The sequence below is a fragment of the Rosa rugosa genome, chromosome 5 (assembly GCF_958449725.1).
Source record: "Rosa rugosa chromosome 5, drRosRugo1.1, whole genome shotgun sequence".
NCBI lineage: Eukaryota > Viridiplantae > Streptophyta > Magnoliopsida > Rosales > Rosaceae > Rosa > Rosa rugosa.
The window spans coordinates 20272892-20299472 of NC_084824.1; the positions used below are offsets into that span (position 1 = coordinate 20272892).

At 37.2% G+C, this 26581-nt stretch overlaps 4 protein-coding genes across 5 annotated transcripts; 1 reads left to right on the plus strand and 3 right to left on the minus strand.

The window, feature by feature from the left end:
• Positions 1–2798: 2798 nt before the first annotated feature.
• Positions 2799–5079, minus strand: LOC133713022 (probable complex I intermediate-associated protein 30). Its single transcript, XM_062139146.1, has 7 exons — positions 5059–5079; positions 4798–4909; positions 4267–4392; positions 4075–4124; positions 3699–3903; positions 2928–3020; positions 2799–2841 (listed from the first exon to the last, which is right to left on the minus strand). Exons 2-7 carry the CDS (start codon positions 4868–4870, stop codon positions 2834–2836), a joined length of 555 nt encoding a protein of 184 aa, XP_061995130.1. The 5' UTR covers positions 4871–4909; positions 5059–5079; the 3' UTR covers positions 2799–2833.
• Positions 5080–10770: 5691 nt separating this feature from the next.
• Positions 10771–14053, minus strand: LOC133712044 (uncharacterized). Its single transcript, XM_062138123.1, has 2 exons — positions 11629–14053; positions 10771–11408 (listed from the first exon to the last, which is right to left on the minus strand). The coding sequence occupies exons 1-2, from the start codon at positions 13717–13719 to the stop codon at positions 10980–10982; spliced, it is 2520 nt and encodes an 839-aa protein (XP_061994107.1). The 5' UTR covers positions 13720–14053; the 3' UTR covers positions 10771–10979.
• Positions 14054–15307: 1254 nt separating this feature from the next.
• LOC133710203 (guanylate kinase 3, chloroplastic) lies at positions 15308–17624 on the minus strand. Of its 2 annotated transcripts, none has more exons than XM_062136215.1 (2): positions 16586–17624; positions 15308–15645 (listed from the first exon to the last, which is right to left on the minus strand). In XM_062136215.1, the coding sequence occupies exon 1, from the start codon at positions 17484–17486 to the stop codon at positions 16614–16616; it is 873 nt and encodes a 290-aa protein (XP_061992199.1). In that variant the 5' UTR covers positions 17487–17624; the 3' UTR covers positions 15308–15645; positions 16586–16613. The 2 variants fall into 2 exon arrangements, with proteins under 2 accessions (XP_061992199.1, XP_061992198.1); XM_062136214.1 differs by having other exon boundaries at positions 16606–17621.
• A 1682-nt stretch (positions 17625–19306) lies between these two features.
• On the plus strand, positions 19307–24825 carry LOC133710202 (BTB/POZ and MATH domain-containing protein 1-like). The gene is made up of 4 exons (XM_062136212.1): positions 19307–20002; positions 20560–20908; positions 22269–22554; positions 24359–24825. The coding sequence occupies exons 1-4, from the start codon at positions 19581–19583 to the stop codon at positions 24538–24540; spliced, it is 1239 nt and encodes a 412-aa protein (XP_061992196.1). The 5' UTR covers positions 19307–19580; the 3' UTR covers positions 24541–24825.
• Positions 24826–26581: the final 1756 nt, after the last annotated feature.

Sequence of the window (26581 nt, forward strand, 5' to 3'; positions counted from 1 at the left end):
AGATAAAGTTCTGCTAAAATTTGAGACTCATATAGCTGTAGGTTTTGGGAAGCTTGATGCGTTCTAAGAAGGGGAATTTTAATATACACCCAATTTTTGTAAGATGTATTGAATAAAACCCAACAAACATTTTTTTTATTGTACACCCAAAAATGTGCCAACTAGGATAAATATTATGTCTTATAGTTTTTAAAATTTACACAAATTGTCACAACTCAAATATAACATCAACATAATAAATGAGCATAATTCCACATATGCTTTTAAAGAGGGAGGATCAAGAGAGGACCTCTTAAATTTGAAAAGTGAGGATGTTTTTATTTTTAGCATGTATTTTAATAATAAAAATCATTCATTCTCTAGTTTTTTTTTTTTTTTTTTTTTTGAATAAAAGGCTGGTGCGGCTGCCCTCAAGCTTTTCATTCTCTAGTTACCTACACCATATGAATCATACAAAAAATTGGCCAAATAAAAAAACGTTAAGCATTTGCACAATGTTCGTTTTAATTTTATCTAGTCGACTACACACTACACCAAAAACAGTCTTTTACCGCCCACAATGTGCGCCGTAAATACCCTTTTACGGCGCACAAATGCAGGCTGTAAATGCCGGAGCCGTAAAAGACATTACCCTTTAACGGCGTTCATAAGAGGGCCGTAATTGTGCATCCAAGCAGGCCGTAAATATATTCTCAACTATATCCAATTTGATTTATGGGATGTTTGCACGCCGTGAATGTCAAGAAAGCACGCCGTAAATGACTTTTTAGACCACTTATTACGGCACACAGGGCATGCCGTAAAAGGCTATCTAGCACTCTATTTACGGCCTACTTCGAATGCCGTAAAAGACTGTTTTTATGGCACACTTTTGCATGCCGTAAAAAAAGTAGTTGCCCAGTTTTTTACGGCCCAATTTGCACGCTGTAAAAGGCTTTCCTGTCAATTTTTATGTCGCTTACGACGCACATTGGCTGCCATAAAAGTCTTTATGGCAGAGAGGTTTCGTGGCTGCTCATAATCCAAAAATGGTCAACTAACATTTCATTTTGTAAATCTTAAGCAAGAATAATAATCTCAAAGTACAGGTGAATCAACATATATATCATAGATAATAGAAACGGTTTTAACAAACTTGTCATATCCAATGTACTACAGACTCAGTACAATTTCTAGCCAACTTGAGTTTAAACTTATGTTAAGAATATAGCATATTACAAAATATACCGCATCATCTTTTGAACATCTAACTATCCAAATGCAGATTCTCTCAATCGACCATCACTTTGAGCACTTTATCATCAGTAGGGCATGTTAATATAAACCTCAAAATCTGGAAGTCCCTGTTATGAATGTAAAACACAGTTAATAATAAACAGAAGCAAGTACTCAGCAAACCATCTAATAGCAAATGACCATCTGAGTTAAACATATAATGAAGATGTCAATTTTTCACTAACAGTAACAAGTTCAATTACCTAATATTTCAGTACAACTTTTCTGAAAACAATCAATGACATAAAAACACAAAATAAACCAACAAACACTAAAAGAGAGTGCAAGTATCCGGCCATAGCGCTTTTCCATTCCTCCAATCACACCAAAAGTAAAACCCAAGCTCTCAACTTAGGAGAAGATATATGAACTCTGTAAAACAGAACCTGTAGATAAGCCCAAAATCTAGCAAAAAAATGCAGCTCTTTCAGACTATCCAACAATGCAATAAAAATCTGATGCTAAATGAAAACTCAGATAATTTGCAATGAAACTAAGAAGTAAGAACCAGAAAACCAAAAAGAACAAAAGTCACCTTATATCTGCACACAGATATGGAAGAAAAAGAGATCAGAGAATAAATTACCTCAAAGTTTCAATACTAGCTAAACCAACTTGATGTACTTGATAGGCCATGCAATTGTACTTCCTTGAGCCATACTTAGTGTTCCAAACTCTCTGGTTGTTATTTAGGTATTATAAATGCAATCAAATAGACTCTTACATCAGAAGTGCAAAAACAAAGAAAATTGGTAGCAAATAAAAGTATCCTCACAAGGAGGTAAACACTCAAGTGATACAAAAGTATCATAGAACCATAAACAACAAAGAAAGAAAACAAATAAAGTAAGAAATACGCAACCTAGCCTTGTGAAGTCCATTATGTCATTATTCCAGCTAGCAAACACACATTTAAGTTAATACAATCAAACTCCTATAGTATTACTGAAACTCCTATAGTAATGTAAAGGATTGCAGTAGTGAATATTTGGTCAGAAGACAACATGAACTCACAAGATTTTCTCAAAAGAGTACATCATATATAATCGAACTGTCAAAAGGGAAGTATTATCTACTTGCACAAAACTAACTTCATAATCATGCTTAATTAAAAACACTTACAATCTCAGCCTAGTCATAGAAATCATCATCACCAAATTAAAATTCATCCTCCCTGATCAGCTGGGGAGTTTGATTAAAACTTAAATGCTTGGTCATACTGATAATATTTTATCAGTAACAAAATACAAGATTCAAAAATTACAAAGTACAGAATCACATATAATACATCAGTAGTAGGCAGATCTCAAACAATTTTAGGGAACAAGAAAGAATAAGATTGGCTGAGAAATTCATACCAAGTGCGAGAATCAAGGCTGTTAGACTTTGGATGCCAGCTCGGGTAATAAATCAACCAATCTCAACTATGAACAACTGGTTTCAGCATCCAATTTATCTACTCTGATCAAAAGCAATGATCACCAAACCAGTTAAATAAAACCAAGTTCCAAATCATAATAGACCCATCATGCTCCTCCCTCATTATTACGAATCTGTCTCAGATCTCTGCATGTTCATGTGAACAAGAATTTCAGCAAACTATGGCCCTCAACACAGCTAGCAAGAATAAAATGAGAAAGAAAGAAACCCACCTGAAAGTCGAAAAGTCTGGCTCTCTTGTTCCTCTGGTGAGTGTGAAGCCCGGCAGCTCGGCTGAGGCAGCTCAAACCACCTAGCAAGTGATTCTGAGCCAAAACCCAAAAAGATAGAAGAAATCAAAAGCCCACCTGCTGACAAAAGATAACCAAAACCAAAAAGAGATATACACACACACATATACATATATATACATATATATATATATATATATATGGCCAAATATAAATTTCATCGTTGAATTCATAATCCAAACCCAGCCATTCACTTATCCAGGTCTTATACATTACCCAAATTTCAAACTTTTCACTCTCTAATCTCAGACATTTCTTTTCATCATAGATAAAAACAACAACCATTCAAAATTCAAACCCAAGCACATATTCAACTTCAAACTTAACAAAAAAATATAAACTTTTTCTCTAAACTATCTATCTGGGCTTGATCATAAATGCAGAAAACTCATAATTTGAACACAACTCAATAGACCCAGAATGGGATTTGATTCCTCGAATCAAAACACACTCCAACTAAAGTCCCACTAAAGCTAAGAACAATCAAGATACAAGGGGGGGACCAGCCCCTTATTCAAAAAAAGAACAATCAAGATTGATCAAAATAAAACCTCAAATGTAGGTACATACGGTCAAACAAGCAGTCAAACCAACAAACTAGGCAAACCAGACAAGAAACCTTCCCACAATTGAAAACCCTAAATAGATCAAGCAGAATATGAAAACTGAAACAATAAGTGAAAAAAATTGTACCTTGATTTGGCCAGAGAAAAATTGAGAGGACCATTGTGATACTCACTGTCTGCCACTGGTCTTTTACAGTGTCAAAGCCTGCTGTGTAACCAACAGTATCCCAATCACCACTTGTCTGAAGAATTAGTTTGTAACGACGACCATCACCTTTAAGGCGCAGCTCTATACCATCATATGCAGAGAGATCCTCAGGAGTTGATAGATTCTAAAAACAAGCCACAAGTAAATTAAGGAAAGCAAGCAATTTAGAATATCTTGTATCTTGACTGCCAAACTTAATATTACACTTGACAAGGACTTAGTAACTTCGGATGTCAAAAAACATTCATGACTGGGTAAAAAGTTCTAACAATCAAGAGAAAGCATCCCTGTTTACCTTTGTTCTGATGCTTGTAAACCCACCGTTATTTGCAGTGGAAACAACTCCTAAAGGAGACATACAAAATATATTAAATGTTTGAGTTGATGCAACCCAATATGAAAAAAATAATTACTAACTACAGTTTTATAGAATCACCAGTAAAAAAACACTAGACAACCAAAAGTCTAGAGTTTACAAAGAACGGACCTTTAAAAAGTCCAGTTGGTCCACCATTTTCACTGCCATTTGGGTCGATCAGAAATGTACTTTCACTCACTCCACCCATCACAACATCATCTAAAGCTCCCCAAGTCAATTCCCTATAATTATTACCTGAAGATTAGAAGAAAGAAAATTATTAATTTTTGTTATTGGGTCAGAGAAAAAAATCATAACTATTTTTTCTGTATGTTTTTCCAAAGACGTTACAAGCATAAAAGATCAAACCAAAAAATTCAGTTCATTTTGATATATCAAATACTCAACTGTAGAATCCCATAGAAAAGTCAGTGACTTGTGCTGGCCAGACCAATATTCACATTCTTTCCTGGCTCAACCAAGGTGTCTATGAATGAATGTTTAGATAATTCATCTTATGGAACTGGTTAAGCTTGATCTTACAATTTAAATTGTCAATTAGTGATTCAATTCAAAAAAGTATTCTATTTGATTCCAAATTATTTGTACAAAAACTACTGGAAATGACACAGCATAGGATGATGATATAGAAGAGTGTACCTTCATATCCAAATAGTAGCTTTCCATTTTGAAGTCCAACACTTTCTTTTAGAGCATTAATCAAATTTTTCATCCCAACGTACTCCACCTTTTCAGGCGAATCTCCCTTGATCTGGTTCAATCAATAAACCAATGCTTCATAGTTACTAAAAGAAACTTACAAAATTAATGGGAATATAACACTTCAAGTTCTAGTTTAAACTTTATACAAAAAAAAATTCTGACTCCAGATACAGAATGTAAGCAATCAATTCTTCCCACCTCTGGTTCAAAGAACCTGATACCTTGCAGCACATTAATTTAAAAGTCAAAAACCTGCTGAAGATAAAAAAAAAAAAAAAAAAAAAAAGCATGGAACATATGCTAGGATCTACGGTGTGAGGAATATATGCTAGGCAAGCTTATAATTTAACTATAGCCACTATTCTCCTGCACTAGTTTCTTTTTTCCCAGTATAAACAATTATAGGCACAATTCAATGAAGACCCATATCAGTTCATCCTCAATCTTTTCACATAAACATGCTTATTCACAACATCAAATTCCACTTGGGTTGCTTAATAAAGTATTGGCAGGGTTATTACATAGCAAATAAAGAAACTCACTTTCCCAATTACATAGACAACCGGCAATGAACCAAATTGGATTAGAGTACCCAGAAACAAAAATGGCTAAGCTTTGTTCCTACACATGCTTATTAATCATTGATTCTACTAAAGACTACAACTCAATATGAAGATTGAGAGAAAATGAGCAAGACAAGGCCAAAGTTCTCAACTTTCTCCAAAAGGGTTTCAGAAACTTCAAGACCCTGAAACCGGTGGCCCCAATCTCTGAGAGCAGCAACCACTTCAATGTTCTTTAATTCGCAGCTCAATCGATCCACGACATCTCGATGAGAAGAGCACAGAACGTCGTGGTGGTGGTGGTGGGAGGTACGCGGCCGGCGACTCTGTGGTGGAGCAAATCCAGTGAACGGGGACTTGGCGGTGGGAAGAGACGTGGAAGGAAGAGATGCGAAAATTGAGGTATGTGTCGGGGAGAGAGAAAAGTTTTTGTGTTATGAATGAAAAAAAATGAAAATGAAATCATTGAAATGTGTAGCGGGAAGAGATGGAGGGAAATAAAAACTTTAGTGAAAATTTTTCCGCCTTTTAGTTTTACGGCACACATAAATGCATGCCGTAAAAGTCCATTCTAAAAAGACATTAACGGCGCACTACTCTTGCACGTTGTAAAAGATAATACTATTACGGCGTGTATCTATGCATGCCATAAAAGACTAAATGAAAAATAACATTAACGGCGTGCATTAGAGCATGCCATAAAAGACCAAATGAAAACTAACATTAACGGCGTACATCTAATGCACGCCGTAAAAGACTAAATGAAAAATAACATTAACGGCGTGCATTAGATGCAAGCCGTAAAAGACCATATCAGAAACGGTATTAACGGCCTGCGTGAAAATGCGCCGTAAATGTGTACCTATTACGGCACGCATTAAATGCACGCCGTAAAAGACCATATCAGAAAGGGTATTAACGGCCTGCGTGTAAATGCGCCGTAAATGTGTACCTATTACGGCACGCATTAATGCACGCCGTAAAATGTGGGCGGTAAAAGAGTCATTTTCTTGTAGTGACATTTGTTTACACAATTTTAAATGACTAAATGAATATGGATTTGGTTGATTTTTTGTATACACAATTGAGATCATTGAATTAGGTCATATATTATTGTAAAATTGCAAAAATCCTCAAATTTTTAAAGTAAGGAGGTCCTCTCTATAACGGGCCTCTGCTTTTAAATATCTTGATTATCGATTTTTATTGTATACTATATATTATGATGTTTTAATTAATTTCATTATTATTGTGATAATCACGGAGTTTTGATATATTTTTATGAAAAAATTAGGTGAAAGAGAATTTATATAGAGAGAGAGAGAGAGAGAGAGAGAGAGAGGATCAAGAGAGGACCTCCTTAAACTTGAAAAGTGAGGATGTTTTTATTTTTAGCATGTATTTTAATAATCAAAACCACTCATTCTCTAGTTATCTGCACAAATATGAATCCTACAAAAAATTAGTCAAATTGGAAAACGTTTAACCATTTGAGTAGCGCAACGTTCGTTTTAATTTAATCTAACATACTACATTTGTTTGCACAATTTTGAGTGACCAAATGACTATGGATTTAGTTGATCGATATTTTGTAGACACAATTTTTGCATAGGAATCTAATGGATCAACGGTTGAAATCATTGAATTATATCATATATATATAGGAAGGATCAAGAGAGGACATCCTTGCTTTAAGAACTTGAGGATTTTTACTATTTTACACTAGTATATATATATATATATATATATATATATATATATATATATATATATATATATATATATATATATATATATATATGCAGTCCGGCTACACTAAGGACGTCCTTACCTAGCCTTAGGTACGGATTTCCGGTTTTCACCCACTTTCCTATCACATTTTCACATCTTAACCGTTCAATTTTTAGGTCCTAATGTATAGATCACCTCTACAAAATTTCAGCCAACACTACTAGCAAAAAGGCTATTACATACTGATTTAATCCGTATGTATTAGTCTTATTACCCACTGAAATCTGTGTGTGATGCTCATTGGCCACGCTACACTCACAGATTAGATTTCTGTCCCATTTGAGGGGGGTGGCCATTGGCCTTTGCACACAGATAAAAAAGTCTGTGCGAGAGTTTTCTATGGGACCCACTCAGATTTCATTTTCTATATATCCATCAAATCAGTGTGAAATGAAGGGAGTGCAATCCGTGTGAATCAATACAATCTGATGGATTTATTAAATTTTGGAAATAATAGTATTCCTTCAAAAATAATAAAATAGTATTCACTTCTAATTATAAATCTTTATATAGCATTAATTCTCAATTTTTATTAAAAAAATGATACAAGAACTCCATGAAAACTAATTCCTCTCCTCAGTAAAAGCAGATCTGGGCTTAAATCATTGCCAACAAATCGCAGCAAGACTTACCTCAGACCAAATCCTCCACCCTAAAGAATCCGACTAGATTTCTAGATCTATAACCTTATCGGAGTACTAAGGACTTGTTGACAACAACAAGGAAACGAAAAACAAAGCACAAAAAACATAAACAGAAACAAAAGAGAGATGCAGCCGCTATTCGACTTCAAAACGCCGCCAACCCGAAACGATCCATCCCAGTCGTCCAACAGATCGGACCAAGTCCAGCCTAACACAGGTGGGATCTGAAACAAAATATTGATCGATGGTATCAGAAATCAGAGAGGAGAATCAACCCGAAACATCTGCACCCTCCGACGATATCATTAACCACCTCGATCGGAGCACCAACGCAATATCCTTTCTGATCCAGCAACACGATCTGCCTTCAATGTTTGGGCTCTGCTTCTTCCTGATCTATCCGGGCAGGGGTGGAAGAGAGCTGCATCATCATATTTTTCTCTATGCGCGTGAGGCTGGGAAGAAGATGAGACTGAGACTGGGAAGGGGAAGATAGGCTATGGGAAAGGAGAGATACATGCACACCACTTGGATATGTGTAGACTGTTTGAAGATAGAACTCATAACATAACATATACCGGGAAATGGGACGAGAGAGAGAGAGAGAGAGATGCAGATTTATTACATACAGAAAACAGTGGCAGTTAGAGTTTTCATCGACATTTGTGTACTTGTTAATTCAAATTCGTTTAAATTCACACTGATTTCGGTGAGAATTGTTTACTCACACTGATGTCTGTGAGTAATTTTTACTTACTCTTATTATTATGAGTAATTGTTATTCTGTTTTGAAATTCAAAACCTATTAACTTTTTTTTTAATTTTAGGGAAAGAATTAAAAAATTATAATTGTCTATGAGTATAAAATTGTTTAATAAATGTTATTTTGTTATTAGACACAGATAACAGTGAGTAAAACATTTGTTACAGATATCTGTAAGTATAAAGTTGTTTAATAAATGTTATTTTGTTATTAGACACAGATGACAGTGAGTAAAACATTTGTTACATATATCTATAAGTATAAATTTATTTAATAAATCATATTTTTGTTATTAGACACAGATATTTGTGTGTATAACCTTTGTTACAGATATCTATGAATATACAATAGTTTAATAAATCATTTTTTTGTTATTAGACACAGATATCTGTGTGTAAAACCTTTGCTACAGATGTCTATCTATATAAAAGTAATTAATAAATTATATTTTTGTTATTACACATATATATCTGTGTGTAGAACTTTTCCCACAGATGTCAGTATCTGTTTAATATTTGGGACACACGGATATCTGTGAGAAACTTTATATCACACAGATTTCAGTGGGTAATATTGGCAAAATGTGCATTGTAGGGTCCAGTTGATCATCTCACACTGATGTATGTAGCCAAAGATCAAATCCCACCGATTTTTTATCAGTGTGAAAGTCAGTAGGTTTAAAATCTGTGTGTATTGCTACTTTTGCTAGTAGTGCAAATTGGTGATCGTTACGGAGTCCAAAACTGCAATTTACACGAACGGACCGAATCTGTCGAACCGGAACCGTTCGTATTTATAATGGTAAATTGCAGTTTTTGATGACTTAACGATCTCCAAATTCGCTGAAATTTTGCAGAGGTGATCTATACATTAGGACCTAAAAACTGAACGGTTAAGATGTGAAAATGTGATCGGAAAGTGGGTGAAAACACCAAATCCATACCAAAACCTTAGGTAAGGACATCCTTACCTGAGAAAAATCCTATATATATATATATAATTGGACTCATCATACCCGCTGCCAGCACCACCGGCCGGTATCCTACCTCTTTCCACCAAAATCCAAATTATGTTCTAGTGGGTTTTGCTAATGCCGGGTATCTTCGTGATTTGCACAAATGTTTTTCCCAAACTGGTTATGTATTCATGGGAAACACCGCATATCTTTGAGGTCTACTACACAGACCCTTGTTGCTACATCTTCGAATCATGCAAAGATTATATTTCTTCACGAAACAGTTCGTGAACGTATATGGCTCAGATCCATAATTATGCATTTTCAAAGTACATGTGGTTTGAAGTCTACCATAGATGAACCTACGTGCATTTATGAGGATAATGCCACTTGCATTGAACAAATGAAGCAAGGTTTCATCAAGGGCAACAACACCAAGCATATATCAACTAAGTTCTCCTACAATCAGCAATAACAATCTCTCCTCAAGATCGAAGTAAATCATGTCCGATCTGAGGATGATGTGACAGATTTATTTACTAAATCATTGCCTAAATCCACATTCGAAAAACATGTCTACGGAAATTATTCGAACTCCCATGATTGTAGCAATCAGGGGGAGACGTTGACATCAGGGAGAGGTTCGATGTCTACATGTTTTGATCTCGAAATGTGAAGGGAGCGTTGTGTTTTTTTTTTCTCCCTTCGACTAAGGTTATTTTTGTCCTAATGAGATTTGTTACTTAGCAAGGTTTTTGAGGCAACGTGAGGAGCGCCATCGATGTTACATGACGTCACGTTTGGATGGCACAAGGGAGAGTGTTGCAGGAGTTAGAGTTCTAGTGCCTAGCACAAACGAGGTTGCTTAACCTAGTTGTGATAGGGCTGGAATATTCTCATGGATATCCTATCAGTATCTTAGATAAATGTAGTGGGATTCTGTAATTGTATTCCAAGCAAACATCTATATAATCCTCTATATATAAAGGCTCCTATTATGAATGAAATACACATCTACTTTCTCCCAAAGCTCTTTTCACTACAACATATATTAGTTTCCACCTTCCTAATTTTAGTTTACAACTCATTGATCAATTGTGGAAAAGTCTCATAAAAGATTATGCTTTTCTTACTCGATCTTCCATACTCATCTAAAAAGTAACTGAAATTCTAAGTTGTGAGTTGTGACCAAACACAACGAAATTCTCAATAAGTAGCACTTCAATTCAATAGCTCATATATTGTACTGATTAACTTAAAGTGAAGAATCTTTCTTCACAATGAATAAAGAATTTAGTTACATTTATAACTTGTAGAAAAAAAAAATTTTGTTTTAACTTTAGGGCAAACATCGCCTTTCCCATGCACATTAGCAATAAATCCATGAAGCATGGCCTTTCCCATCATTCATCATCAGTTAACAACTCTAAAGCAGTTTCTACCAATGAGTGAATTGTAGTATTGTGCCTGCTCATTCCCACAGTACCAGAGAAAATGTTGAAGCTTTCCAACTCGGCTGTGGTCTCTAGCACATGTTCGAGCTCCTTTTCCATCCCCAATTCCTTGAATATTTGAATATTTGAAGGTTTGTCTTTCATCATCCAAATAGCCAGCTCTATGGAAAACCTCCTTATTCTTGGAACTTTAATTCGTGGGTGTCTGTACTTCCTCAGAATCTCGACTAATTCATAAGCTACTTCTGCCTCCGTAACTCCAGCTCTCTCAAACATGAGGCTTGATTCTTCAGGAGACAAGAATGACAGAACATGTGGAGCTAGGCCAACCATTACTTCCTTTAGTTTGTGCTCTTCTGACATGATTTCCTTGAGCACCTGCATTGTGAACCAATTGCGTAATAAATTATCAATATTTGTGTTGCATAACAATTAACAGTTGTAACCTAGCACAAGTATGACATGTTATAAGACTAACAATCTGAATCATTGATCAATTGTTTCTGATCCATCCGATTCAGATTGACGAAGAACATCATGATATATCAAACTGTCTGGTAACGAATACAAGTAGGTAATGTAGCAAGAAAGTACTCACTGTAGGTGCTGCATTTGCAATTCCCTTGAGCTGGTTGAAACAGTTTTCGCCACTGTATGTGCACAAGTTCCTCAAAACTCTAGCAGCATTGATGCGAATCAATGGAGAGTCAAGAGCTACAACAAGGCTATCCACTACACACAACTTCAAGATACGATGACAGTTGTTCCTGCTTTCTAATACCAGCATTGCTAGAGCTTCCCCAGCTCTAGTTATTACCTCTCTATTAGTGACCACAATTTCCTCCCTTTCCCTTTCCTTTTGAAGGAAAATGTTGAACAACTCCTTAAGCACTCCACCTGTTCCTCCTATTCTCTCTGTTGCTTCCTCTTCCAGTGCTAGACTAGATAAGATTTCAATACCCAATAATTGCAGGTTTGGATGCTTCTCACCATGCCTCAAGATATCTCTGATATTGCTGATTGTGAAAACTATCTCCGAAATCTCTCTCCGGAGAATATTTCCTGTGTTGCCTGTTGTGCTTACAAGCCTCTTCACCAATTGCAACGATCGCTTCAGCGTCAGTAGCTGAGTTGGTGTAACATTTTCTGCCTTGAGCAACACCTCCTCAGCATGTGTGAAGTCTATGATCTTTGGCAGGAGGCCTCTTGTGTTTCCAATCTTGCCAGAGTTATCGTGATCACGCGCAAGTTTCTTCAAAATAAGCAGGCCTAAATGATTGAATGTCCACAAACCATAGTTAGCATGATCAGAATGAGTTTTCTTTTCACTGATTTCATCACATGCACCACTTGAGCTTCTGCTGGTTTGGAGCAGAGATGAAATTGATTCCATTGAACCAGGAATTCCAGCTACTCGGATAGAGTTCTGCTTCTTGCCAGCCAGTTTTGACAGTATTTCTGCAGCCGATCTTCTAATCACTTCTTCATCTGGATCAGTCCAATTCAGTATCTCAACCAATCTTTCTATAACTGATAAATTTATCCCTATCTTCTGTAAGGTGTCATCTGAATACCGGGGGCTCATAGCGAATTGGCGAAGAATTTTAGCTCCAATAAGCTGCTCATCTGTGGAATTTGAACCCAATAGGTCCATGCCAAAAGAGACCATATCCATCTTCAAGCCATCAAAAATGCTTCCATTGACACATCTAGAATAGGCATCATAGAAAAACCTTCTAATCGAAACCAAACCTGAAGGGCCTAACTCACACTCCTTGTTCACCTCTTCCAAAAGTTTACAGTAGCTCACCTTGTACTCACAGTAAGTCTTCTCCATCAGAAACAGCATAGCTTCTGCCAAGGCCAAGGAATAGAAAACACTGAGAGCAGCTTGCCGGTTCCTCCTGTCAGTGTCTCCTTTCTCCACATCACCATAGTTGTGCTTTATGAGCTTCATCAATGAGAGAGCAATACAAGCTGAAGCTGATAAAAGCTGAAGCCAATAGAGCAATTTGCTGATGTGACTCGCCCGAAAAACCCATTGAGCATATGGAAGGAGAGGGACTTCTGAGCTTGTCCAAGTCCGAGTAGTCTTTCCTTGAACATTGAAACCTCTCAAGTTTCTCGCATCATTAGTCCCTGCAATCTGTCTACTGCGTTGACTATGCTTCCTGACTGGAAGAACAGGCTTGAAAAAAGCCTTGATGCTCCCAAATATGAAGCTCGAGCTCATTTTCAATGCTCGAAAGCTGTTGATCCCAGCATCAGTGATGGACCATGTGGCTTGATGCTGCCACTCAAGCTCATGGCTCCTGCTGAAAATCCGAGTCCCTTCAATCAACAAAATGATGGTGATGAACCAGAAGTCTGTTTTGTCCAAAGTAATAGCAAAACCGCCAAGAAGAACAACCGTGGCCCAGATGAAACCGAGAGTTCCAAGGCCGGTTGCTGCTTTTTCGAGCACTGCTAGGCGGAGAGCGAAAAGGGTCAGCTTCTTTTCGGGTGCACGAACTGTTGGCTTTGTTAATGGACCAACAGAAGCTGAAGTGTTGCTCTCTTTCTTCTCAATACTAGTTTGTGGCTGAAACATTGTGTTGCCTACACTGTCGGTCTCACTCAGCCTCTGAAGGTCAGAAATCTGCAGCCGAATGCTTCCTTCTTCGCCTTCTGCAGAATTATGCAGAACCATGGTGCTAAATCTCTCTCTCTTTCTCTCTCTCAATCAAATATAGGTTGGATGGTGGAAATAGATGAAGATTTGGTTTTCTGTGTTTGTAGCTGTTGGTGTTTTTGATGGTGCAGAAAATGATTGGGGAATTAGCCTTATAAACTAGGAGGAAAAGTAGCTTGGGGAGCACGTTTTTTGTGAGGAAATGAGGAGGAAAGAAGAGTAAACGCCATATTGCTTTTGTTTTTGGCTCACTTTCCTTTTTAGGTTTGTTATGTGTTTAGTTTGGAAATGATTTTGATCCTTCTGTCTTTGCTTCTACCAAGTATTTTCTTGATGAATCAGCTAAAGACATAAAAGCCTACATCTTTTTCTAACCTAAAGTGAAAATCTTTTGTCCTGTTGTTCATATTGTTATCTCCCACTTTATCTTGCTTTTCACTTTATATGAAAAAAACCAATGTAGAAGGTTTGTGTTCTTATAAAATCAAGTGGTTTACGATGTATTGTAGCTTGGAGACATTGACTTCTGTCCAGTTTTTCCTAAGAAGACTTTGACTTCTGCCTTAAGTTGATGTTAATCAATTATGTCTTCCTGGTCTTTCTCCTAATAGGATCAAGTTGGGATGAAATTCCATTTTGCCAACTAAGCATCTGCATCAGAACAGATATGAATGATCAGGATTGGATTTCATTATACTATCAAATTAAGCCACTTGTCCATTGCTAATTATATTAGTGTTTGATTATTAAAAGTCTGAGTTCTATCAGTTCAAAAGTCTTTTATAATACTTATAAATTAAGCATCGAAGTTTCAAATTAGCATATTTCTTTGTGATTTTGGCAAATTGGTTGTAGCTTGCAGAAAAGGAATTATAGGAGGAATCCATTTTCTACGGTGTTCATTTGTGTCAAGCTAAAGGCTCATCCTTTCCTACTTCTATTACTTTAAAGACTCGAGCTTTCAGACTTTGAGTGTACGATTGGTGTTTAGTCTGATTTGATCCAATCTCTGTTAAAGATTATGTTGGACTGCAACTAAAGCCGGTGTCTTTAGTTAATTATTGGTTCAGAACAAGTATGATTAAGAGATAGGAAGCTCCCTTAAGTTTGGGAATCGAATTTCCGCATAAACTGTTTCAATAAGGTTTTTGTTCTTCACTGGGTCTGTTAACCAAGCTCAAAGTTAGTGATTGAGGAATAATAAGATACCCACTTCTTTTATTCTTAAATTCATACCCTGTAAGGTCTAAAACCTCTGAACAATGGCAGATAACAATGTAAACTGAAAGAAAACAAGAATTCACAACAGGGAAAAGAAAAGTAAAGAAAAAATTATATGCCATGGAGTGCAGTGAGACTAAAGTTATGAACACCTGATTTTAGGGTTGGTGGAAAAGAGTGGAGGCAACATTTTAGTGCTGGGTTTTGAATGAGTCTATAGTGTTGGGTGGGTTTAGGGTTTAGGTGGTGTATATTCAGAAAGAAGGGTAGGTGAGTGGGTAGAGTAAGACTGTAAGACAATTAAGCTTTTTATAGGGAGGTAAAGTTCCTAAGCAAGCTCACTGTAAATCAACACATAATTCTGATCTGTAATCAACTAAACTCATAACAATGAATCGTCCTTTCAGAAGGACCATTTCTATATAACAGTATCTTAACATAAATTTAACAAATTGCAACTATAAACAAATGTATCTCCATTCAAAAGCTCATTGAATACAAAAATTTTGAACAGACCTAGATAGACCAAAGAATAGTTCTCCTCTTTGATATAAAGTAGCTACTCTACTTTATATCTTGAGTGCAGAACTTGCAGACAAAACTTTGAAGCAGGCGGCTGTTGATCATGCTTCCATCACCACCGGTGTGTTGCTTGCCCCAACACACTTCAATCACTCGACGAGATACATATGCAGCTGGATTACAATTTCCACCTCTTGCCAACTGTTATCATGTAGAAGAGATGTAATAGTTGCAAATATGCACTAGTTGCTAACATTTCTAAGCATACAAGTGCAGCACATACAATTTGATGTACCAATTCATTTGACAAAGTTCTTGAGCATTTCTACATAAAGCAGGATAAGCAAAACCATTGCTAAATTCCTAGAAGATCTCTTTTACAATGTACAAGCCCCCATCACTAGGTTAGCTAATAGACTTCACATAATCACTGCAGTAGCTTTTTGCATCCTCCAAGTGACAAGCAAATCAAATGACCATTTAGCTAGAGACCTAAGAAATTAAGGTCGGATCATAGGCAGCCTGACAGAAACTGATATGATCTAATCTTTAGACCATACTGAAATTTGATTTCAAAAAGTTCAAACCAGATTTCCTTTAGAGTGTACGCGAAGCTATTTAAGATTGGCTTCTCCAGTTCAGGCTAATAAAAAGACCTAATTCTCTGGTATATATTTTTGGCTGATACAGAAGCAAAGACAGCACTTCCGCACAGAATGACTAACAGGAAAGTCAGATGTTGCAAATGTATTTTTAAGGCAACAAGGGCAGGTCAGCAATATTGATTATAGCATCAAAATAAGAATGTCAAATATCGAAGTGAGAGGGCCACTTTTGTACGAATCTAATTGCAAACTCAACTTGCTAAAATGCCATCCCATAAACAACTCAGAGTTCACCTAATATTTTTCATCATCAGGATACTTTGCATTAATTAATATTCAAAGAAGATATCTCATTTATGGAGTTTAAGATAACAATGAAGCAAATGTAATATATTGATCTCACTAACTTCAAAAAGAGATGCAAGACATTGTGAACTACAGCTTAAAGCAGTCTATTTTCCAAGGTTATCCACTTCATATTCAAATTAGCTACAGAGCTCTAACTAACCAATGCATTTCAAATTGCTCCATTTTACCTAGCAAAATCCACAATTACCTCCGCAGCTAAATCACACTTCTCCTCTGGTGAACCTTGGCCTTCTCGGCGCAAATAATCGACTGCACTAACTGCACCGCATTGTCCAGCCTCCCCTCGGCATTCACCACCACATAATCAAAACTCTTGACATGCTTCACCTCCTCCCTCGCCGTCGCAATCCTCACAAGCAAAGACTCCTTCGTCTCGGTCTTCCTATCCACCAACCTCTCCACCAGCTTAGCCTCACTCTCAGCCATCAAGAATATAAACACAGCAGAATCCCCCAAAATCCTCCTCAAAGTCTGAGCCCCCTGAATATCAACTCTCAACACAATGTCATGCCCTTTCCCCATGTAATCCCTAATCTGCTGTTTCGGAATCCCCTTATAGTCCCCATACACCAATGCATATTCCAGAAGCTCATCTTTATGCACCATACTCAAAAACTCTTCCTTGCTCACAAAGTAATAGTCTTTACCGTGGACCTCGCCGGGCCGGATGGGCCGGCTGGTCGCCGTGACGACGAAATGGAGGTTAGGGTTGACATCCCGGAGCTTTTTTATCACGGCGTCTTTGCCGACGCCGCTGGGGCCGCTGATGACGATGATGAGGGGGGAAGGGGCGGGGCAGAGGGGCTCGGAGGTGAAGGCGGAGCCGAGGGAGGACTCGAGGGCGCGGAGGAGGTCGGAGCGGTCGGCTTTGTCGAGGGCGGGGATGGAGGCGGAGGTGGGGCGGCGGGCGTCGGACATTTGGGAGAGGAATCGGGGGAATGGGGGGTTAGGGTTTGGATTGGGGGAGAGGGAATTGGGGGTTTTGGGGAATTTGGGGGAGAAGAGGAAGAGGAGAGGAGGGGGGTTGGTGCGGGAGGAGAGAGAGGTGGTGAGGAATCTGCGAAACATTGAGAAGGGAAGGGAAGGGTGCACTATATGAGGTTGGAGAAGCAGAGCATGGAATCTGGGCTCTGTGGTTTGTATTAGGTGAGGGTGAGGTGGAGTGGAGTGTGGGATTTCGCTAGAAGTTTTGAGAGTTTTGGACCGTTTGGGGATGTGAAGGCTCCATGTGATTGTGGGGGCAACAAGAATTTGAGGGGAAAGGAAAACAGTGTCAATATATTTTCAATATATATTTTAGTGGTTCTAAACTTCTAATCTTAAAGATGAATGGGTAATAGGTATAAACAGTGTTACGTTAAGGTATTAAACGTATTGAAGTATGTTGTGCGGTGTTGAGTTTGAATCGTAGGGGGTTGTTCCGGAGTTCGTGGGTGGAAATGAGGGCTATCTGTTTATAATTATGTCTTAGACAAGTTGAACATGTCTCTTGATCATGCAAGTTCAATCCGTTTTTATTGATGTGAGGTCATGTCGAAATTGAGAATCATATATAGTATTGAAGACAACTCCAATTGACATGACTAGAACCAAACCCATAAAATAACATACGTTACACAATGCAACACATGTTTCAATTGTAATATGCATTACATGATTGGAGAAATTATAATATGTTACATTCACATATCAAATGCAATGAGCCATCAGATTAGCGGTCAATAAAAGGCTAATTCAACTAAAAACTCAATCCAATGGTCAATATTCAACATTAACAACTCATGTCAGGGGAGCCACGTGGGGACCCAGTGGGTCCCGTGCCCCACTGAGTTTTATATTTTTTTTTAAATTTCTGTATATGAAAATCAATATAAGTAACTGAGAGTCTGTTAGTTTCACTACAAGCCAACTTGGCGCAGTGGCAAGGCTGTTGGCTTGCATGAATTGTGCAAGGTCCCAGGTTCGAATCATGGTTGTTATCTAGATAGATTAGTTTTATCAATTTTCCTTTTCTTTTAAGAACATTAGCACAATTTTTTCTTATAATTTTAAAGTTAAAAATAAATTATGTCTCCATAATATAAAAATTGTCTAATATCTAAAAGTAATAAATTTTACTAATAAAATATGTCATTTTAAAAATATTAATCTTACTATAATTTTATCTAATTTATTATTTTTTATTAAAATTTTAGGATAGATTTTTAATTCTAATTTTTTTTTCTTCTAAAATTTCTGAGTGCCCCAGTTGATATGAAACTCTGGCTCCGCCACTGACTCATGTTATATATGAAAAATTATGGATCCGTTCCATGCCTAGATGTAGATTTCGTCCACCATAACATGTGCGCCATATAATTTGCTGTACTACTATGCAAGTGACAAAATTCATCCAAAACCTCGTTATATGATGTAACAACTCTACTCATATTAGATGTTAACGATTACCGTATTAAGATACATTCGCTATTCTCATTATTGTATAATATCAAAACTTATTTTTCCACATATCATTAGAGTTGATATTGGGAATCTTTACATGTTTGACTCAAGCTCACTATCCTCTAATAGAGGATACGTTGCATCAAGAACAATTTGGCTCTTGGAGTTAGGAATTTTATGATTTGTGCCGTGACATGTGAAACCCCATCTCAAGATTGTGACTTTGAAGTTTGAACCATAATTGTAGAGCCCCATGACTCCCAAACTCTTGCATGATTGAGTCGTCCCACCTTTGCATCAATTTCCTAGGTGGAGATTGAGCTCGTGAGCTGTTTGGCCAAAACCAAAACCAAAGCCAAACAACATTATTGAAAGCCAAGCACTCAACTTTCACACCATCCACCTCCACCACAGCAATTGTTTTTGGCCAAAGGGCAAGTCTTTTTATAAATACGCATCTTCACCACGCAATCTCAGATAACAACATTTTAAATCACAACCGTCATCCACCACCACCCCCAATTATTAGAGACCCCTCAATTCTCAATTTAACCCCAAAACCCCCAATTTCCACCCGATTCATCTTCTTCTTCTTCTTCAATTCGATCAAAAACCCTAATTCTCAATCCGACCCCCAAACCCCAAAATTCCCTCGACCCAATTCGCAATCCCTCCTCCCAATCAGACCCAGAGCGTCAAAATCGAACCTTTCCTCCATTGATGGGCACAGTCAAGGTCGGCAGCGACAAATCAAAACCCTCGCCGCCGCCGCCGCCGCAGCCCACGCCGACCACGTGCTCGACGTCGTGCACCGAAACCATCAATGGCTGCCACGAATTCAAGATCAGCGGGTACTCGCTCACCAAGGGCATGGGGATCGGGAAGTACGTCGGCTCCGAGCAGTTCAACGTCGGCGGGTACACGTGGGCCATATACTTCTACCCCGACGGCAAGAGCGTCGAGGACAACGCCAATTACGTGTCGCTGTTCATCGCGTTGGCCAGTGAAGGCAGCGATGTGAGGGCTTTGTTCGAGCTGACGCTTCTGGACCAGAGCGAGAGGCAACGCCACAAGGTGCATAGCCATTTTCTCAGGAGGCTCGAGAGTGGTCCTTACACGCTTAAATACCGAGGAAGCATGTGGTATGTGTTGTTCATTACTATTTCAATGTGTGTTGTTTTGTGTATTATATGCTGTGTGTTTATGGATTCGATTTTGATTGCCGATTTCGGATTGAGTAGTTTGTTTGTGAATGATGATATGGTTTTTGAGATGTTGGAATGTGTAGGTTTGTTAGAGTTGATTGAGGTTGGTTGTAGGAGTGAATTTGTGTTATCGGATTCTTACAGCTTTAACTTTAGGTCTATTACAATCGTAATGCTTCCTTGAATGCAATTCAAATATAAGATCACCGAGTAAATTTTGTTTAGATGAAATTCAAGTGAGCAGGCGAACAAGCTTATACTCTTATGTTGTCTGTAACAGTAGTTCTTTTTGACCTACAGAAGCCTGTGAACTTGATAATTGCTTCGTCTTCATGTTAGTGGTAGGTAGATCCTGCCAGATTGTTATGGTGGCTTAACAAAGTCTTGGAATGTTTTGTACTTTACCTTGTTAGGGTTTATGTAGGATAGAATTATTGCTTGGAATGTTGTGGTGATAGTTGTAACTGAATAGGCTCATTGTTGGTCTGTTGCAGGGGTTATAAACGTTTCTTCAGAAGAAGTCTTTTAGAGACATCAGACCACCTTAAAGATGATTGCCTCATAATAAAGTGCCGCGTTGGGGTTGTTAGGACAAATACGGAGGGACCCAAAACATACGCTATAGCAGTAGCACCTTCCAACATGGGTCAGCATTTTGGTAAGCTTTTAGAAAGTGGAAAGGGGACGGATGTGAGTTTTGAAGTTGATCAGGAAGTATTTTCTGCACACAAAGTGGTGCTTGCTGGACGCTCACCTGTGTTCAGGGCACAACTGTTTGGTCCATTGAAAGATAAAAACTCTTGTTGCATAAAGGTTGAAGACATTGAGGCTCCTGTTTTTAAGGTTCTCTCTCTCTCCCCACCCCCCGCTCTCTCTCTCTTGTGTGTGCAGAATTACTATTCACCACTAAAGAAGTAAGACAGTGTGCAATTATGGGCATGATGCTATATACATTTTGATAGAATATATAATTGATCATATAATTTTTGCATCAGTTGAGAACTTGGAATCTTAGATGTTAGTGACTCGGTGGGCAAAACTGTGTCTAGTTTGTGTTTGAGCATGATTAGGACATTCTGCAAATGAATGCACAGCTCGGGTGTGTTTTCACCATCTGATTAAGTTGTTCATGCTTGTTTAAGAGAACTTTAGAATGGTGTTTATATATGTCTGGGTGTGTGGGATTGGGGCTAAATACCATCTCTTTTGCAAATGGCAATTTTAAATTAGCTCCAGAGGATAAAAGAAAGGTACTCTCCTTGTAAGCCAGAGATTTTGACTGCAGACTCCCAATATGTTTAAAATAATTTATTTGGGGATGATTGATTTAGTGCTACATGCACTTGAAGGCTTGAAGCTTTTTGTTTGACCACAAAAGTGAGTCTGTTTAATTGCTGCCACACAGATGAATTTCGTAGATTATAACATCAAATTGTGTATGAGGTTGGTTAGAAACTTAGATGTTTGTTTCTGGTTGATCGCATATTCATGTATGAAATGTGTGGTTTACTTTTATTCAAGTATTCAACGGAAATTCATTTTTATGAACTATTTCATAATGTGTTTCTGTCATTGAAAAAAAAATTATGTCAATGTATTCTTAGAATTTTTCAAGATGCAGTATAAGCCTGTTATTCCTCATGTTTAAAATTGGGAAACGTAGCTTTTGTCACTCCTATATTCAGCACTTTGTTGCTGCAGCTGAGGCTCACTACTTTCAATTGTTTTTCAGAATGCTTCTATTCTATCTACATTTAGTTCATTATCAATTTTCGGATTTCATGGTTCATCCATATATCTCTTGTTATTGGTGCTTGTAATAACTAGCTATAAATATGGAAACAATGGTTTTCTCTTAAAGAGTCTGTTCCACTTGCTTCAAGTTTTATGGATGGCTATTGTAGGTGTGTTATATCTTTGTTGAACATGAGGTTGGGGATAATATGAAATGGAGCAAGCCATTTGCATTTAGGGAAGTTCATGGTTTTGGAGGATCCAAGTCTAGTTGGGGACAAATGTAGTTTCATAATGAGTTTTGTAAAAGCATGTTTTAGTGTTAGTGTTGATGATGACCTGCTAATTTTTTTTGTTTTTTCTGATGCGTTGGGCTCAAAATATAGTTGCTGGATTTTTGAATTGAAGGGGACTAGGAAGAGCTCGAGTGATAATAACTGCTCTTCGTGTTTGCTCTGGATGTGTGCAGGTTTTACTTCACTTCATCTACTGGGATGCTTTACCAGACATGGAAGAGCTTCTGGGGCTAAGTTCAAATTGGGCTTCTGCACAGACTACACTTATGGCCCAACATCTGCTGGCGGCAGCAGATCGTTATGCCCTCGAGAGGCTCAAAGTGCTGTGTGAGGCTAAACTTTGCGAGAATGTAGCCATAAACAATGTTGCAACAACATTGGCCTTGGCAGAGCAGCATCACTGTTTCCAACTTAAAGCTGTATGTCTCAAATTCATTGCAGTGCCTGAAAACTTAAGAGGTAATTATTTTCTGTACTGATCTGCTGTGTTATTATTTGCAGAGAGCTGTTTCCAGAAATTAAGAAAATTATCTGTTGTCAATCCTTAATGTTCCTTGGTTATAACTGCAATATCTTAGTTATTTTATGCCAAACACATTCAATTGAATCTGGTGTCTAAGACTAGACGTGACGAAATTTGCTATTCAACTTAAATAATGTTTTATTTTATTTATGTTTTTGGGTTTTTTTTTGTGGGGGGATGGGGGAGAGAGAACAAAAACGGCTTTGCTTCTCCGTTTACAGTAAGCCTGCAAATAAAGGCCAACAGACTAGACCAGGCAATACCCTTTTGCCTCTTTGAACAACGGTGAAAGTTAGTGATCCATCTTTCCCAATTCACAAATCACAAAAACCTCCCAAACTGTATGGCTTTACTTCTATCTGGAAGCAAATGAAGCATAGACTCTCAAGGCCAGGACAGAAGCAGAAGCTAGGATCCAAAATGAGGTTTCATTTGACCCTCTGACAATTAGTGAGCAATCTACTTCGGATAAGAAGCCAAATAAACAATCTAATTTTTGAAAGTAAAGCTAACTCCAAATAAAACTGCAAGATAGGTTTCAGCATGGAAAATGCTATGTGAGCTGATTTGACAGAGAATTGACCATCAGATGCCCATACTAGTTTGTCAGGACCACAACCTGCAAAACCAGCAGGGTTGCCAAATTTTCAGTGACATCATTGGGAAGGCTGGCATCAACATAGGGATATCCAAACTTGGCCATCCTAGAAGTCTTGACAGTCTACTTAGCATCAATAAATCTAGAATCAGTGCTTTGTCACAGCCAGACTAGTTATTAGTGCAAAAGTCAGCAGTACAACTGGTCTCCAATCCTCCAAACTAGCCCTTGTCTTATTAGATTAACTCCATGCGCAACACTACTCCCCAGTGCTAGAGCCCCCTTTTGGACTATTAGTGTCTGAAAAAGAGGCATTCATTAAATACTTTTTTTGAATAATAGCATCCCAAAGACAGGTATCATTCCCTGTTGTCCTCCAGCTTGCCTTAGCTAGCAGGCCTTATTCATGTCGGTGGTTTTTCTTTTCTATTCTTTTCCTTTGTACTTTGGCCTGCAGATTAGGTTGCAATTTGTGAGATGGACTTTCTTTTTTGAATCGATGTTTTCCAGAAAATTTTATGGAGTCGATTAAGACTATTGCTAGTTTGAGCAGGAAGTTTAGCTGCCTGCAAGGAGGATTAGAGGCTGTAACAGCTTGGAATAGGGTCAATTCCAGGCATAGTAGCAGTTTTGCGGTTCCAGCTACCAAGCTTGCTCTAGCCTAGCATAAGTCTTTTAAGTCAATCTAGAATGAACTGGTTCTCTTCTTTTTCTTTTAAAAGTGCTTTTGTTTCTTATTTTGAAAAAGAAAGATGTAATATTGTGAATTGTTTTTTGACCATACACCAGTTGTGTGGACCGTGGAGCAAACTAGGGTCACATAGCTTTCGAAAATATAAATTCATGATATGTCAGATAAGTTAAAATATACAAACATATGAAGTAAGTTTTCTTTGCAGTCGGGAATATTTTGTACATTAATTTGAATTGATATGATTAGTTTGGAGAAAACCAGGTAAAGAAAGTAGACTTGTGAATGAATGGGCTTTAAGATAACTCCTTTTGTTGTTGGGAACCTCTTGTGCATGTGTTCTTTTTTCAACTTTCAGTTGAATCTTATTCAAGTAATTTGTTGTAGTACATTTTCTAAGTGGGGATTTGAATAACTACATACTGACTAGAAATTGCTAAATTCTTTTCAGCTGTGATCGAGACTGATGGTTACAAGTACTTGACGGAAAGCTGCCCTTCGGTCATCACCGAATTACTGCAGTATGTTGCAAGGATTGGTGAGCATTCTTTTATTGCTGGTGGATATGGGAAAGGGACCTTGTTAGATGGCAGTGACATGCTTGGAAGGCGGGTTAAGCCGAGATTGTATTGATTTGGAAATAAGCTGCAAGAACGTAGGAGAGCGCTTGCTAGGTTTATACATTTATAATTGTATTAACACTGCTAATTCATATGAAAATAACATCAAAATTAGTGGTTCGTTGGGCCGTTTTCATGTAATATTTGCGTTTATGGAATTCTTTGGTGTATGTTTTGGTAATTTGTATTGTAAACTTCTGATGGCTATACCTGTGTGCAATTTTGCTTGGTGTAGACTTGTAGAGTGACTATAATGTTTGTTAATGAAAAAACACGGCATGTTTTGATGGTGGGTTTCCTTTTATGTGTAAATATTGCTAGAATATGATTATCAGTTATCAAAATGCCTGAACAGTTCTTCGACTAAAGCTTCACAAACATGTACAATATTCTGGAGTCAACCTTGGCCGACAAAAGTTCGTTGGCAAAAGAGTTCCCCTCCATGAAAATGGGTTGCCTTTGCACGAATATTTCGTCGGCATAGCTTCCCATATAAAAAATGGACATATTTTGCCTACATTGTGTCGTCGACAAAGCGTTCCATTTTCTTCTGGATTTATTTTCTTGTGTTTTCCTAGCATTAATTGTATGAATTTGGCATTAATTACATTACTTTTAAAATTAAAATATTCATTAATAAACATGTAAATATAAATTTGTTTCTTTTATAAAGGGAAATATTTCGAGGAAGTGTACGAGTTAGAAAACTGTGGCCTAATACCAATTGGTCTAATGTCACATATTCCCTTTATAAATGGGTGGTGAGTTCTACTCATGGAAGGTTGAAGTAATTTCTAGTTGTTGATGTAATAAACTCTATGCAATACATAAATATCACGTCTTATAAACTAATAGGAATCACTCCCGCTGTCTATAAGCCGCCGAAAAATACTTAACTATGCTTGAATATTATATAATTTCAAATGAGGGAACTATGATCCCAATTACGTGGGAAACTTAGACCATTGACTGTTGGTTAATTTAGAAGATCAACCGACATTAGTCAGTCATAATAATTTAACAGGGAAATAACAAAGTACCGATATTACCACAATTTCTCACTGTTAGACTATGCAAGTAAAGACCTTTAAAAAACCTCATGAACTCCCAACTCCCAAGGAGACCAAGGCTAGATGCCAACGTGTATTGGTGTTGCAAAGGCCTTTTTTTTTTTTTTTTTTTTTTTTTTTTTGAAAGGGGTAACACAAATGAAGAAGAATTAGATGAGAGACCACGAAAGATTCGATGCAATTGATTCATGGGGAAATATCACCAATGGTCACTGAGTTATGACTTATTCGACACTTAACTCACTGTATTTTCAATAATATCACTTAACTCACTCATCTTTACATCCGTATTTCACTTAACTCACTGCCGTTAATTCTACTGTTAGAAGCCGTTAAAATTGAGGGTATATTTGTCAAAACACTTAAAAATCATTTTTAACTTAAAAAAAAACTACATTTATTAGACTTTTTTTCAATTTTTTTAAAATTCTGAAATTTCTAATAAAAAATGATTTTTTTAACTTAAATATAATTTGAAAAAAATTTGTCTTTTTAAAAAAAAAAAGTTAGAAATGCATTTTTTTAGTGTTTAGACAAATATACCCTCAATTTACATTTATTAGACTTTTTTCAATTTTTTAAATTTCTGAGATTTCTAATAAAAAATGATTTTTTTAACTTAAATATAATTTGAAAAAAAAATTGTCTTTTTAAAACAAAACAAAAAAAGTTAGAAATGCATTTTTTTAGTGTTTAGACAAATATACCCTCAATTTTAATAGCTTTTAACGGTAGAATTAACGACAGTGAGTTAAGTGAAAGACGGATGTAAAACTGAGTGAGTTAAGTGATATTGTTGAAAATACAGTGAGTTAAGTGTCAAATAAGTCATAACTCAGTGACCATTGGTGATGTTTTCCCTTGATTCATGGTACTTTTGGCGAAAAAGCCAACAAAATATAAACAAAAAGTCGAGATTCCGAAGGACGTCGCTGCCAGTAAATGATGTAATCAAGACCTTGGGAAGAACTTCACCGTCAATGG

What these genes read in the sequence shown, in the direction of transcription:
- LOC133712044 (XM_062138123.1), bottom strand. Translation starts at nt 13,719, where the DNA reads ATGGTTCTGCATAATTCTGCAGAAGGCGAAGAAGGAAGCATTCGGCTG. An exon ending in TTGCAAATGCAGCACCTACA is followed by an intron (nt 11,409 to 11,628) that starts GTGAGTACTTTC and finishes TTCACAATGCAG; the next exon opens with GTGCTCAAGGAAATCATGTC.
- LOC133710202 (XM_062136212.1), top strand. Translation starts at nt 19,581, where the DNA reads ATGGGCACAGTCAAGGTCGGCAGCGACAAATCAAAACCCTCGCCGCCG. An exon ending in AAATACCGAGGAAGCATGTG is followed by an intron (nt 20,003 to 20,559) that starts GTATGTGTTGTT and finishes GGTCTGTTGCAG; the next exon opens with GGGTTATAAACGTTTCTTCA. An exon ending in TTGAGGCTCCTGTTTTTAAG is followed by an intron (nt 20,909 to 22,268) that starts GTTCTCTCTCTC and finishes GGATGTGTGCAG; the next exon opens with GTTTTACTTCACTTCATCTA.
- LOC133710203 (XM_062136215.1), bottom strand. Translation starts at nt 17,486, where the DNA reads ATGTTTCGCAGATTCCTCACCACCTCTCTCTCCTCCCGCACCAACCCC.
- LOC133713022 (XM_062139146.1), bottom strand. Translation starts at nt 4,870, where the DNA reads ATGAAAAATTTGATTAATGCTCTAAAAGAAAGTGTTGGACTTCAAAAT. An exon ending in ACCAACTGGACTTTTTAAAG is followed by an intron (nt 4,125 to 4,266) that starts GTCCGTTCTTTG and finishes TGTCTCCTTTAG; the next exon opens with GAGTTGTTTCCACTGCAAAT. An exon ending in TTTTCTCTGGCCAAATCAAG is followed by an intron (nt 3,021 to 3,698) that starts GTACAATTTTTT and finishes GTTTTGGCTCAG; the next exon opens with AATCACTTGCTAGGTGGTTT.